Raw genomic sequence first — 16,404 nt, 5'->3', positions numbered from 1 at the left:
GCTTTTAGTAAGTCACCTATTTTGTAAAGTATCGGGAGGCAACAGCTTCATCATTTGGATTATTCTATAGAAAAACCTAAATTTATCTCGGATGGTATATTTCATTCAAACTATATTTGCTCCTGCCCTTGATGCAGTACTTGCAAGCCTGTTTGTCAACCAAAAAAGTTCTACTTTTATCGCTTGTGGCCAGTTGCACTGAAAGTGCATAAAATCTAATAGTGTAATGAATCAATCACATAACATTAAAGATCCAGTTCAGTTATATGACTTTGCTGATTTTTAAAATGCTCTGAGATTGTTATACTTGGGAATAGGCTCTCATGAAATAAAGCTTCACATTTTGATGAGTTTTGGTATTTCATCATATTTCTTATAAATTAATTAGACTTTATGGAAGTGTCGGACTCTGAGTGATTACAGACCTATTTTAGGAGTATATTTTTTCAAGATAAACAGAATTATCAATTCTGTAATTATTTTGTTTTATCGCTGCCAAGCCTTTCCTAAAAAAATTGGAATATCGCTTGATAACCCTTAAATTTCATAGACAGCAGTTTTGCATTGTCTTAAGCTTTCAATTGAACAAATACATGGTGTGTTAGTTTTTTTGTTTGTATGTTTTAATTTCCACCTGTGTTATGGTAGTAAATAATGTTTATGGGCTGCCTACTCTATAAGCATGCCTGGTTTAAGGGAGACGATCTTACCTACGACGAATATGACTTGTCGAAGGAGTGTGACATGCTCGTTACCTGCAAGTCTTGTAACACAGAGTTTAAATCTCTTGAGAAGTTTATTCTCCACAAGAAGTCTGATTGCAAGGTGTGTTGGCAATTTTACTCCTATCAGGCGCATCCTACTCATCTTGTTTTCTCATATGTGTAACATATGTTTGCCCTTATTTTATCTTTTTCCTGAGTAAAACTTGCCGCTACTTTAAAGAAATGCATACATCTATTACAATTCTTTGGTCAATTTGTGCACCATAATTCTATCGTTTTTAATAGATCAGCAGCAATAAAGACCTTATTATTACACTTGCCATCTACATTTCAATAAAATGTAAATGGTGCTAGTGTAGATCACAGTTGAGCTGCAAGGGACAGTGTACTTACATCACCGCTCGCTCTCCTGTGATCTCTTTTTTCCCCCAACTAGAATATTTCAATATAGATTAGTCATTACTGTTGATCCATATATGGCCATATTGAATACGCTATGTTGAATATAATATCTTGAAGGAAAGGTAGCAATCGACTTCTCTAAGTGTCACCACCAGATATCTGTGTATGTCTTAAGTAAGCAACAAAGCGCAGTCTAGCTGTTGCGTGTCAATGCTGCCAATTAGTGTGAACTTTTTGTAGAATCGTCAGTTGGATTCTAAGGCTTCAGATGTTGAACAGGCAGAGCAGGCAAAAGTGGAACCAGCTCCAAAAAAGTCTCAGAAAGCATCTACACCCTGGATATTTGAGTCTTTAGACTGTAAGATTGGTTTTTTGCATGAAACCCAGGCTAGACTAATGTGCGCTTCAAATTAGACGCAAATGAGATTAATATCATCATAACATAACCTCTCACGTCTCCAGATAGATGCCAGGTTGGCCTTTTTTCAGTCACCCTATTTGCAATGAGTTATTATTGTCATACATACATAGGAATTGTATATGCAATGATTCCTCGACATACGAGTGTCCTGACATACAAGAGATTTGAAATATGAGGAAGCTTTCTAGCAAATTCCTCCATGAGATACGAGACAAATTTGAGATATGAGTAGACGAGACGGTTTTTGATGTGGCTGCTAGGTAGCTGAGTATGTGAGAGGCCCGCTTTCAACAAGAGTTTCTCTTGTTCATCACTCAGTTTCTCTCATCGGATAAAATAGGATTTAAAAAGACTGCCTAAAAGTGAAAGTGAAAGGAGTCTGAATGTGAGACAAAAAGCCAAGCTGGAAGAAGATAATAAAAATAAACATGAAGACAAAATTAGAATTAAGTTTAGTGTAAGATTAAAACTTATTTTTATGTTGGTGTTTAGTAATATAAATTCATTTAAGTTAGACTTAAAGTTTACGTTACAAAAGTGTAGTATGCCCAACGGTTGTTGTCGAGTCTCTCGTGCACCGCTGTTAGCCACTACCGTCTGTCTTGAAGATAAGAAGGCCAAACAGTACTGTACATAATAATGTTACATTTTATCGCAGATCATATCCACTAGGTTGGTATTTGTTACTTTGTGAGCGTAGGTGGTGAATTAGAACACTTGAGAACATATTTTTATCCATTGTAATGTTCTGTTTTAGGCGTTTATTTCCGTGGTTGTGGACGGATAAATTTTGTGTTTAATTATTTTATATAGGAAAATTTTATTTGAGATGCGAGAGAATTGACATACGAGTTCGGTCTCGGAACGCATTAAGCTCGTATGTTGAGGATGACTGTAATACATATGCTTGTTAATCTGTGCAGTATCTTGGTGTCTCGAGACTAATGTTTGACAGGCACTTGGTGACCTTGTGTTGCACCTACTCAAGATTTTGTTATCGTTGACACAGTTGCAAGAAATCCAAAATGTTTTGTTAGCACAGTCAAAGTAGAATAGTTATCCTCAATGTGCCATTCTTTGCTCATTTTAATACAATAGCAGCAGAATAAAATAATATTAAATGACGTACGTCAAGGTTACTACAGACAATGTACATTATTGCGGGATGCTATGGAATATTTTGGTAAATTTTAAAATTAATTTTGTTAATTTAGATTATAAGATTTATCCAAACAGCAAGTTCAGTAAACTCGGCATTTCTCAACAAGTTAACTTGAAAAATAATGCCACAAGCTTTCATCTAAGAGACAGCCCTTGAGTGTAGTGGCAGCACAGGTATAATTCTGGTGTAGTGTTGGAAGCAGATGTATCTGTAATGACACGCTAGTGTATTTGTTTAAGGGATATGGATTCCTTAACCTCAGTATTTACTAATCTTAGTAAATGCAACGACTAGTTATTCATTGGATTTACTAAGACTTTCACTAACTCCTACTAGGCACCATGGTCATTAGGGAAATTCGTCTCTTGTTTATCAACATGTCAAACCTATTGATGGCTACACTAATGTTCCCGTAAGCTCAGCAAAAATCGTTAAAATCCAGCTTTAATCCAGCGATACAAGTTGTCTGATAGTTGTCTGTTGGTTGAAATGAAATCGATGCTAATGCACAATCTATATTTATACCTAAAAATGAATTAGTTCGTGAGATCTCCTCTACCCGTTCACTGAACTACACATAAATTTGGTGAATGTGTAGAGTTCCCTTTAATCAATGCCTTCTCACCATTCATGAGCAACAGTTCTAATAATTGCCATTCCTGTCCATTACCATGCCGAATAGATTGAGTAGAGTTGCCTTCTCATTACTATCTCACTTATTTTTAACTAGTACAGTACAACTAAAATCAAAGCTGTTACCATTGTCAATGTTGCAGCCTATTGCAACCTAATCGCTCAGATCGACCCATTGGTGCCACATTGGCTAAAATTACTAATGCCGAAAGTTGTCTGATTTCCGTGGGGCATCATTGGAACAATGGACAATTATTTATAGTATATCCACATATCGCTTCATCGTGTCTAAAATTATGCATCCACAGTAACACATGCGAGTAATAGGTCCCTGGAAACACACTAACAATAACTGACCCAGGGTAAACCCATCTATGATAACTTACGACTCTACAATCTTGTCATGAATGGATGTAATTCATGGCTCTAAAATCTATTGCTTTGCCTAAGCCCTAAGGGATACCCTAATTACTTGCACAAGCACAATATACTTTTAACATGTTTTTTCGCCTTGTTAACATTTGAAATAAAACGAATTTTGATGTAAAACAACCCTGTGAAGGCAGCCTAAAAATGTATGTCTTTTTTAACCTGCCTACCTCCTTTTTACCTGCTTACCGCTTTTTTTATAAGCTTGTGTCCTCTTGTGCCCTTGTTGGTGAAAATTAACCATGACAGTTTTTCATACATAGGAGTCTCAAACTGTGACCAGGTAAAAAGACATCAGATGATCATTTCATAAGACTTCACTTTATGTAAAAAATAATAAAAATTGAAGTTAGCACTTCCTGTCTATCATGTATGGTTTCTCTAAAAAAGTGACCTACAGGCTATTTATCTAGCTATAGATCCAACAAGTATGTATGTTTGGGATACTAATGTCATAATTGACAATGATTGGATCATTTCACATATTTGAAAAAAACTTGCCAGAATTGATTTAGCTGCCTTGGGTGGTCTTAGCTTCTCTTGCCATAAATCTTTTGAGTCAGAGAAGAAGCACAGCCAGTACATCTGAGGGGAATTCCAGGTGCAACGGCTGCGGAAGAACCCTGTCCTACAGGAATACAATTCCTTAGTGGGTTACAACTCCACGTCATCTTGACACACGAGAGCATTTTAAGACCAATGGCCTTCCTCACATCCCATAGTGGATTTTAGACTGCTAACCTGCTGCTTGGTAGCCCAGAGTGTTACCCACTGCATCATGGTTGCTGCCAACATCATGTATATTATAACATTATTATTATAAAATCCTTATTTCTGATTGGCCCTCAATCTCTACAATGGCTCAATTTTAGTTGACGAGTCTGACGAGAGCAAAGTTGGTGAGAAAAGGAAGCGACCTGAACAAGAATTTCTTGAAATAGAAGAACCAGAAAAGTTGACAAAGCGGATGACCAAAGTCTACTCAAGAACTAAGCGTAGCAAGGCCTCCTCTGACTCTCCTCCGGCAGCGGTAGCAGCAGCGGAGTCATCTACCTCAAGCATTGATATGAATGAAAGGAGGAAGGCAACTACCATTCCAGATGAGGTGAGGTGTCATTATACACAGGCTATAGCTATCAGAAAAGTGAATATTGCAGGTTATTCTTGTCTTATTCCAACCAATGTTATTCTCATCTTATTCCAACCGCTGTTATTCTTTTCTTATTCCAACCACTGTTATTCTTGTCTTATTCCAATCACTGTTATTCTTGTCTTATTCCAATCACTGTTATTCTTGTCTTATTCCAATCACTGTTATTCTTGTCTTATTCCAATCACTGTTATTCTTGTCTTATTCCAATCACTGTTATTCTTGTCTTATTCCAATCACTTATTCTTGTCCTATTCCAATCACTGTTATTCTTGTCTTATTCCAACCACTGTTATTCTTATCTTATTCCAATCACTGTTTTTCTTGTCTTATTCCAATCACTGTTATTCTTGTCTTATTCCAGCCGCTGTTATTCTTGTCTTATTCCAATCACTGTTATTCTTGTCTTATTCCAATCACTTATTCTTGTCCTATTCCAACCACTGTTATTCTTATCTTATTCCAATCACTGTTATTCTTGTCTTATTCCAACCACTGTTATTCTTGTCTTATTCCAACCACTGTTATTCTTGTCTTATTCCAACCGCTGTTATTCTTGTCTTATTCCAATCACTGTTATTCTTGTCTTATTCCAACCACTGTTATTCTTGTCTTATTCCAATCACTGTTATTCTTGTCTTATTCCAACCACTGTTATTCTTGTCTTATTCCAATCACTGTTATTCTTGTCTTATTCCAACCACTGTTATTCTTGTCTTATTCCAATCACTGTTATTCTTGTCTTATTCCAACCACTGTTATTCTTGTCTTATTCCAACCACTGTTATTCTTGTCTTATTCCAATCACTGTTATTATTCTCTTATTTTAATCACTGTTATTATTCTCTTATTTTAATCACTGCTATTTTGAACTACATATTATACCCTCTTCATTGATAGCAAATAGGATAATAACGTCATAAAGATATTTTGTCTAAACCTGTTGCAAGTTTTGCTGTTCAACGTATAGTGAATAATGAAACGCCTTTTTTCATTATTCCACCTCCGCATATACAGGCGTCTATCGACCTCAATTTGCCTCTCAGCTCAATACTTCCTGCTGCAAACTTGACAAGAAGCTTTTTAATTTGATAAAATGTAGTAAAGTCCATTCCTCTTAACAAATGAGATGTTGCTTCCTTCTGCATTGCCAGCTATTCAAAACCTTTTTTACACTGCAATCATTTACCAATCTTAAACAACTTTCTGCAATTTCACAGTGAAAAGAGTTTGGTTGCTTAGCAGGAGATGCTGTATCTATTAGCGCTGTCATAAGTGCTGTTCAGTAGTTCTGCAACCAAGAGGCCACATTGTAACTGTTACATGTGCAACCCAGCAAGATCGCCATATAAATGCTAGATTTTTTGGTGAGGTTGAAAACCTGTTGAATTAATTTCACAGTGAGAGTTGTCAAAGAATTGGTTTGAGATGCATGATTTATTTATATTTTAGGTGAAAGTCTTATCTACTGGAGCTCCTTCTACTAGCCGAGAAAAAGCGGATGTCTTATTCAATTCTGAAAGCGATGAGGAGGAAATGGACTTGCGCAAACTTGTCACGGTAAATGTCAACCAGGAATCGGAAGAGAGTGATGAAGAAATGCCGGTAGATGTCAAGGCTAAGGCTGCAGATACTTCTGCTTCTAGCGCGCCATCAGAAACTGTTAAAAAGTCTGGAGTCATTCCTATTGCTCCCTTGCCACCAAAGACAGGCCTCACCCCATACCATGTTGTGTCCGTACAAAATAATGATACAAAAGTCACTTCGCAGCCTAGTCTTAGTATGACCTTTGAAGAGCTCAAGAAGGTTAAAGTGTTAAACCTGCTTTCTCCTCTGCCAGTATCACGATCAGGCAACTTTGTTGTTTATGAGAATATGGTGGATGGCTCATTGCTGGAAGGTGAACAGACCGTGTTGGCTACAACGAAGGATAACCAGGGTGTTAAACTTGGTCTCAGACGCATCATAAAACATGCACCAACATCTAAACTTGTGGCTACTTCAGTGAAGATCATTGATGGCTTGAAGAATGAAACCGATTCACTTGTGAAAGTTGAGAAAATTTCGCATGCTCAAGCAGCAGACAACAGCTCTTCTCAATCAGATGGTTATGTTGAGCCGGATTCTCTCACAGCTGATTCTACCGATACTAAGAGTGAGGAGATATCAGACTCGTACATAGGTGAGTATAGCAGCTAGATTATACCTTTATCAAAGACTGAGGAGATATCAGACTCGTGCATAGGTGAGTATAGCAGCTAGATTATACCTTTGTCAAAGACTGAGGAGATATCAGACTCGTGCATAGGTGAGTATAGCAGCTGGATTATACCTTTGTCAAAGACTGAGGAGATATCAGACTCGTGCATAGGTGAGTATAGCAGCTGGATTATACCTTTGTCAAAGACTGAGGAGATATCAGACACAGATAGATTCAGTTGGTTTCAGTTAAAACTTTCTGCTAACTCTAGCAACTGTTTTTATCAACTAGTCATCTAGATTCTAAATACCCATATTCCTAGATAAGTTCTAAACAATCTATTGAATTTTATTTTATTATTTTCAATCATACATCACTTTTGAATTAAGTAGAAATAGGATAAGCCATATTTATAGATAAACTGTTAAACTGAGTTCTTTCACAGGTTTATTGAAGGCGTCTGTTGGGGTCAAATTCAAGGTTGATAATTTGAGGCATCAGCCGGTTTATATGTTTTTGTTGCTTTGATTTCTGTCATTTCTCAAGTTTCTATTCTTTCTCAAAGATGTCCATAGAAGTTTTAGATTGCTAATTAAATTGCTATTCAAACTTATTTAAGCATCAGATTTTTTTTCAAATCATAATATTATTTCAAGTTGTATTTGCAGATAATTTATGTATAGTATTTTTGTGCATGTATTTGGTATGTGATAAGTTACAGATGAGTTATATAGTGTGGGTGATCTATTGTGTATGGGAGGTAGATGCTGATATGCTGGTTATATCAATATCATCTATTATATTAATATATTAATTTTGATATTATACCGATATTATATTAATATAATATCAAAAAATGGTTAGTGCGATGTCGGCGATATCACTATCATTCTAAAGACCAGTTTGCATCACGCAGTGATGCTAGGACTGATAGAATCACAAGTTGTTCTCCACTCACCAGGTTCAGAGGAGAATGCTAACACTGAATTCGAGCACGACCCTGACCTGTATGCTTACTTGAGAGATGATGAGCACTACGTGCTCGGACCCAAGCAGAGACACCGACTCTCTCACCTCGAGATTAAAAATAGGAAAGATTGTGACTGGCTAACGAGGACATGCTTCCGTTGTAACACCCTCTATTCGTGCCTTAAGACTCTCATCAATCATATGAATTACCAGCACTCTGATAGGAAAGCCTTCTTCCCATGCATTTACTGTAGAAACATCTACAGCCAGGTGGGTCTCCTCTGTTCTGTTTGTAGTTTGTTAAAAGACCATTCGCACTCGATGGTCTTAGCGCAAATCATCCTTCTCCAGTTGAGTACCACCAGGTACCCATTTCAGGCACCGGGTAAAATGCTGTTCGCACCAGTTAAACTCCTACTTAAAGTTTTTGGCGGGCCACAAACTTGGTGCCGCCGTATTTGTTTACCTTGGCATTATAGGGGTCAACTTAGCCTGTCTTGACAAACTGTTGTTTTTGCGGAGCTGTCCTCCGGCGAGCAAAACAACAGCTTCTCACAGTACGCACTGCACCTGTTGCATCAGCTGCACTGAAAGGGAGTTGTTTTCTTCCGTCTATGCGACTTGGCTGCGATGTTATGTCGGTCGCTCCATTGGTAATCATAACGGATTTAGTGCAAAAGTTAATGTAGAAAAAAATAAGATAAACACGTTTAATCAGAGATCAGTCTCTGCTGTAAACTTTAGTAGATTTTGAGAATAAAATAAATTAAAAATAAAATCAATAAAAACAAATAAAACTGAATGATACAAAAATACAAATAAAACTGACTGAGCGCACAAATAACGACATGTTTAGTTGCTGTTGTTGCCTAAGTTCTACTAACGTTTACCGCAGAGACTGGTCTCTGGTTAAATGTTTTCATCTTATTTTTTCTACATAAATTTTTGCGCTAAATCCGTTATGATTACCAATGGAGCGACCGACATAACATCGCAGCCAAGCCGCATAGACGGAAGAGAACAACTCCCTTTCAGTGCAGCTGATGCATCAGGTGCAGTGCGTATTGTAACAAGCTGTTGTTTGGCTCACCCCGTTCAAAGGGGGACAACTCTGCAAAAACAACAGTTTGTCAAGACAGGCTAGGGTCAACTGAATCTACACTATTCGACCAAATGTCTGCATCCAGCGCATAGGTCAGATTGTTCTTGCTGGCAACCATGTCTGGCTTGAGAACCCCTTCACTAGTTCTTACTCGGAACTCTCGAAGTATGTTTAAGTGGAAACTTGTTTTACCATTTCTTATCTGTGCAATACATAAAAAGTATATGAAGTTGTCAGTTCTTCTCTTTCTGTGCCATCAATGGATACATAGCTCCTATAACGTAAACTTCCTATAATGTAAATTCCATTTAATGTATAAAATCTGTAAAGTTTTTGCTTCGTACTACATAAAATATTCCATCTAACTCAAGTCAGTGCAAGTTCTCAAATTTGATTTGAATAACAAGAATCTCGTAGTTATCCTTTTTACATCACTTTCTCTCTTACCGCACTTGTGAGAAAAAATGATGTATGGGGCTATCTCTATTATATGTTTACTAGTACCCCATCAGTCTAGTTTGCCTAAAGAGATCATCAGGTGTGCCTATAAAGTGCAGAGAATAAGTAGTCGCACAATCATTCAATAGCGCATAAATCCGAACGATTAGGGCAGTTGCTAGAGTGACGGTCTATCAAGCTGAATGTCACGAGTTAGAGTCTTGTCGAGGGCTATCATTGATCTCAGAGCTGCATAGCTTCACAGAGTCTCGTGACCATTGGAAGCATATATCGGAGCTCACTCGTTTCCAAACAAACAAGCCACGCCCACTATTTTCATATAAGTTATAATGGAGAGGCCACAACATTATTCAACAAAAGTTACTCCCATTGGCGGTCACTTTAAAATTGATTGTTGTATTATACAGAAAGATTTGAAAGATTGTATTTGAAAGAGAACAAAATTCCCTACAAAAAGCTACTAATTACTTTTTTGTAAAAGCGTAAAATGCAAAAAAGAGCGGTATTGAGAGCGAGGTAAGAATATTCCATTATAGGTCAGTATTTCGATTGGGTTTGTTTGGAAATAAGTGTTTTTGTTTCCGGTTTTTGTCGCGGGAATTTGTAAAGCTATATGGCTCTGGTTGATCCTAAACTCTCACCATGGCAACAGATAGGTGGATGAACAGACGCCACTCTTATTATAGTAAAGATTTTTGTTTTACTTTATTGTAAAATATAAATTATTTTTGCAGAATAGACTTTGCTGTTTAAAACAATGAAAAAAATTACTGTAAATTGACATTTAAGTCATGCCCTCCCCTTATGATAAAATACCGTAATCACCAAGCCTAATATGCAAGGTAAAAATTGTCGATACAAAGCAATAATACTCCAGTTGCTGTACAGTCATTAAATTAAAAAATTTAGTCTAGAACATAAAATCCCCATACTGTAACCGGTCCTAGAACGGATTATTTATGTTATAGGAGTGTCTACTGTAATAATTAAGGTTAGTTTGAACATCACCTTGTTGGGTTTTGCTGGGTATCTCCATCCGAGCCTAAGCATTTTGAGCTTACACTTTCCTTTGCATTCCTTTAAGGTACTGCAGTAATATTGAAAACCTCTCCTTATGCATTATTGTTTCAATAGTTTTTATCATACAGTTTAATTTTTACATTTAGTTTTTGTATAATGTATTTGTTTTGAAACTAGCAAAGCAGAACTGTGGTAGTTACTTGTAATTTCTTGTGTGTAAGTTGCAGTCCACAGTTTAGAGAGAATTCATAGTTTTAATAGATATAATTATATCGGCTCTATTTTAGTAATAATAATATACACAGGAATACAGCTTAGAGCGAGAATTACAAGATTTAATGGTAGCAGTAGCAGATATGTAAAAATGTAGTTTTAAGAACCAACCACGTTATAAACAAATGTGTGTCTCTCTCAGTGTCTCCAAATAACAGAGTATTAATTAATTACGAATCGGCGACTAGATAAATATTAAATAATTGCGCATTCCAGCGTCTCTCAGGCTGACAAATCGTCGATGAATACAAATAAATGTGGTAAGAAAGTCTTTTACAGTTTTCGTCCTCTCCGTATACAAGTATAGTTTTTCTCTTGGCACTATTGTACTGTGTGACGTCTTTAATTTGTGTTCATTAAGTTTCTACTCATTATTATCCTTATTCGGGTATATACTACATGTATATACTACTCTCCGAAGAGACCGACACACAGATGCCACTTATTTAGACTCAGCAACCAGAAACCGACTGAGCGCCAAGCCATTGAGGAACTTGTTATAGCTGAAATATCGTGACTTTGCCAAGTTTGAGTTCTCCTCTCCAATGATCCACCCTATATATCCTCTTGTCCAAATTTAATGCCATCAAGGATTGTTGAAACTGTCCGATGGCAGCTCGGCCGTGTGAGCATATGTTCTAGTGACAGATTTTTGTCACGATCTTGCTTGTTTGCGCGTTGATTTATTATTACCAGTAAGATTTATCAATGAATTATTATAAGTTTTTGAATTTTTGAACAAGTTAAATAGATTACACAATTGGTACTTAGCGAGCGTTATGGTAATATTTGTTTCAATATACAATGATTTCATCATACAAAGCATAGTTCAGAATGGATTTACTTTTAACTACATATGTAGACTCTTGACTATGGGAATCTTTCGCTACTTGCTGTTTAGCTTTCGGGGCTTCAGCAAAAAAATTGCTGGTAAAGATTTTTTACATTTTAATTTTTTTAATCTTGGTGATAAAAAAATTAACATTTAGATTAATGTTTACCTGTTAACATTTTTTTGACATGTTAACATTTTTTGACATGTTAAAAAAATTAACATGTGACAAAAAATGTTGAAGCAAAGATACATAAATCTCTCTCATACCCTTGCCTAGGGAGATCCCTCCGTGAGCATCATAGTGTCATTGTGGTAGCAGTCATCAGTATTCCCTGCTTTGGTGCTATGCTTTGTTTTCATGTTATGCTTTGTGAAGTGTAAATGTGCAAAGTACTTGTGACACCCTTCATCAGGCCTCTTATGCGCATTCGACCCTCAAAATTATCTAATAAACATAAGTAAAAGTGGAAAATGCTTAGGATTAATAAAAAAGTTACTTCATCAGATATGAGTTTAGTAGTTTCTATTTCACATATTTTCACATTTCGTAGGGTGCACCAGTCCTGGTTAACTACTAGGATTACTGTACTTGCATCTGGTCTCCTTTTCTGTTTACTAGCTTAGCTTTATTGTTCGATGAGCTGATGTGCTGCATTCACTAACAAATGTGTAAGTTTTAATGAAACTGATGTTATTTGATGAGTGACTATTTACTTCTACAGCAAAAGAACCTTTCCCGTCATCTGCAGAAGACTCACTACAAGTCTAAGGACTTTGTAGATAGACTCAGGCCCTTCATACGAAACCAGGCATTTATCAGGCAGCTCAAGAAGCTTGGTATGTCATATTATTCTCTTCATACAGCTGCACTAGTCCTCTTCACAGAAGTTGGAGACATTGTTTAGAGATCCTAGTGAAAAAGAGAATTCTTAACCCTTTGAACCCTAACAGCCGCTTTTGCGGCCTTACACAGGGTGCGTCAGAAACCCTAGAGGCCGGAAAACCGGCCTTGGCACGACTCTGTTTACAATCGCTGTTTCTAAGCAACAACGCAAGCCAATTCGTTTAATCTTTGCATAAAATGAAAGCTCTGGAATTTTTACATCCATTTTTACTGTTTTCAAAGATATTTATCGACTTTCTTCGATATAATAACAAATGTTTATTAGGATGATATCGCGAAAAAAATCGATGCGGCTCAATCGTTGGTAGGTAATAAATGATGCAAATAATGAATTTTATTATATTAACTATATTTTTCTAGTATATTTAAAGTCATGAAATGATGATAAACATGTGCGATAGATATGATACTACTGTAAATGTTTTTACGAGTTATATAAAAATTTTCAAACTTTTTTAGTTTTAGCCTGAATAATGGTGAAGTACTGTTCTTTTGTTTGATGACATTTGTTGTGGGTTGCCCAACTTTTTTACTAGTTGTATTATCAAATATCATTGTATTATGAGCACATTTAGATATATTTAATAAAAGTTTAAAAACTTGGGATCGTTGGACAAATTGCCTAGGGTTACAGACAGGCATTGACAAAAACGGCCAGGATTCAAAGGGTTAAGCAAAGAAATGGTTGAGAAAGTATATTTATTTTTTTATTATTTACTGTCAAAGTAAATAAACAAGATATCATTCTTTTGGGAGTTTCCAATTGCTCCAAGACGGATCTGAAGATGTGAGGTGCCCTCGTGTAATAGATTACAATAGAAAGTTAAACCTAAAGGCAGCTAAATAGTTTGACTTTCTCGCTATTTCCTGTTTATGAATATTTTTAAATATGTTGAGAAGAATACTTCAGTATTATTAACAAGCTTTTCTTTTCAAGTTTGGTTGGCATGTGAAAGGAAAATATATTTATATTATAAACTAGAAATTCCACTGCCATACAGCCCACGACCAAAGTGATATTGGAAAAAAAGAAAGGGTACTGATGGTTGAGAAATGCAATATTAGCAGTCAAATGGCACTGCAGTGCAATAGGATAACTGCAATGGGAGCTGTAATGTACTAGGTGTGGGTGTTATTATATACAACAAATAGCAATACTGAAAGGAAAAGATTATATGTTTATATCTCTCCCTCTGCAATAGGAGAAATGCAATATTGGCCAATATTAGAAGTAAAATGCACTGATATTATTAGAATAACCAATATTACTAACATAGTAATAATATAAAACCAATGCACAATTTTGTTTACATTTCAAAACCTTATAGCTAACAATATCACGAAGTTGTGATATTTATATAGATTTTTAGAAATTCTGTACTACGTAGTCATTGTTCTGTAGTCATCCAAACTTATTAGTTATTGTAATAATCTCATAAGAACCGTTAGAAAAAATATCATCGTCATTTTCTTTACTTACACTGCGTTGGACATCAGTTAGAATACCAAAGTACTCCAATTGTCTAAAATGTCTAAAATACTTTTAAATCGACAAAAATGAAACGATTTCAATACTCCTAACTTAATTACAGAAACCTTCGGGAATTCGACAATGCTATAGACTGGTGAAACGTGCACATTATTTTTTTCGTGAAATGCGCACGACCTAATCGTTCTATTCTCTGTCGCTCGGCGTTTTAATTTCTGGTCTTAACTTTGATAAAAGTGAGGCTTAGCAAGTTTTAATAACGATTTTCGGCCAAATAAATCTGTCTATTTATGTATAATCCGATCAGATGGGTTAGTTTTAGGAATTTGCAGTAACCTTTCAAAGGTTTGGTAACATATTTAAATAGGTTTATATGCGTTTGTATCATTATTATACTTAAACGACTTTACTGAAAAATAGTTAAATTTGTTGATAGGATTTCGTTACAAGGGTTTGGTGACGGCCGTTAACGGATAATTTTTCGGGAGTTGTGTGCACATGTGCATTTATCATAAATCTCCCAAACCAATCGCTTCACTCGTGTTTGGTCGTGGGCTAAAGTTTAGATATTAGGTTTTTTCATTCGTTCACAGAAACCTTTGGAATTATCTTTGTTTGAAATGGATCCATATGCTGCTCATATGCATACTCTGATGGTTTTTGTTGACATAGTTTCAAAATTTGGTTTTTTATGCGAAAATGCCCGAAATCTGTGTTAGTATTAGAATAAGAAAGATGCTAGGAGTCACGAGAGCACTAAGGTTATGCAACAACTATTTACATTACAAGTTCGTACATTCGTCTCATATTTACGTAACTATTCACCTCACTCGCTAGTTACTATCAAATTCAATAAACTCCCCATCACTGCTACCTATCGCTTCTTCAACCTGTCTGGAGATAGATTAGAGCTAAGAGTTTTATTGCCCACTCCTTTTCATCACTTCTATCTAAATTGTACTCAGAAATCTCCTTTCCTCATGCATCAGTCATTCGTGTTATTTGTAGATAACATTTAGCTAATCTACATTTACATGTACAAAGTTGACAATCAACCTTTGTTTGTTCACCTTTCGTATGTTATTATTATTCTGTTCTATCAACTAATAACATCCGATATAGGAAATAATATAGTTATTATTGTTTTTCTATATCGAGGTATTAATGTGCATTTTTTTTGTGTGTAAGAAAATGCAAAGTGAATATAAAACAGATCTATCAAAAGAACAGATTTTAATGATGGTCTACTGAAGATCAATTCTATCAATGCTCTTTTTTAATCGGATAACTGCTATTGATAAAAATAGCTCCTGTTTCATGGTTGACTCTTTATATTACTTCATATTAAATATTAGCGTTCTAGCCAAAAAAGAATTAAAATGTTAAACAAATGAGTTTCATAATGAATCTGTCAAATGTTTTTGGAAACTGTACAGGCCACTGCGCATTTGATATGTAAGTCTTTAAAAACAATGATGAAAAGCCATCAAGTTGAGATATTCATAATTACATATTAGCCTACGAAGCGTGATAATACATGGTAAAAGATGTCCTAAGATTGTTGTTTTCATTCTAATAGAGTTACGTACAAATATATGTACTCGTTGTGTAAATACACTGGCGGATATGGCTCTATCGAAACATTTTCTTATAAGAAATTCTATCCATCACCTGCTCACATTCTATTATCTTTGTCTCTCCACTGTTGATACATGTACATGATACATGTATATATCACATGTATAGATTAAATATTACAAAATATTTGATCATTTCTTTTCAATGTTAGAGATATTTCAACAAACAGCATCTAGTCTATGCATGGCATCACAACTCCGATTACTTGTTAACTGAAAGGTTAATTTAGTGATGAATCCAGCGCCTCTATGGATGTGCCAAGAAATTCTGAACAGAATTTAATAAGTATTAGTTTTGCCTATCAGGAACTGAAAATGAAAGATTGACAGAGGAAAATGATCCGTTCTTAAAGAACCTGCGAAGGCGCGTACCACCGACCAAGCCCACAAAGTTTTGTGCCATGTCAGATAAGGACCTCCTTGCGCGCTACGGCAGGAAAGTGCAGCTGATTGGTCGGCCACCGGGTAGACCTAACAAGTCAAGACCGTCCATTGTTTCTCTGACTTGTACAGTCTGCTACACAACCATAAACTCGGTAAGCGTTTACCTAGCTTATTTCTCATATTACGTATGAGTAGATCTATTGAGATGAG

General features: G+C 35.8%; 1 protein-coding gene across 1 annotated transcript in view; it reads left to right on the top strand.

Moving 5' to 3' along the window:
- LOC137393547 (uncharacterized) overlaps positions 1-16,404 on the top strand; it is a 28,757-nt gene that overhangs the window by 7,112 nt on the left and 5,241 nt on the right. The window contains exons 3-9 of the mRNA XM_068080143.1: positions 697-825; positions 1,368-1,485; positions 4,645-4,877; positions 6,375-7,104; positions 8,084-8,361; positions 12,503-12,617; positions 16,117-16,346. Coding sequence (XP_067936244.1) covers positions 697-825; positions 1,368-1,485; positions 4,645-4,877; positions 6,375-7,104; positions 8,084-8,361; positions 12,503-12,617; positions 16,117-16,346 — 1,833 coding nt within the window. The remainder of the gene's footprint in view (positions 1-696; positions 826-1,367; positions 1,486-4,644; positions 4,878-6,374; positions 7,105-8,083; positions 8,362-12,502; positions 12,618-16,116; positions 16,347-16,404) is intronic.

Source organism: Watersipora subatra, chromosome 4 (assembly GCF_963576615.1).
Source record: "Watersipora subatra chromosome 4, tzWatSuba1.1, whole genome shotgun sequence".
Taxonomy (NCBI): Eukaryota; Metazoa; Bryozoa; class Gymnolaemata; order Cheilostomatida; family Watersiporidae; genus Watersipora; species Watersipora subatra.
Note: the sequence above shows the minus strand (reverse complement) of the source record. Positions and strands in the feature narration are given on the sequence as shown.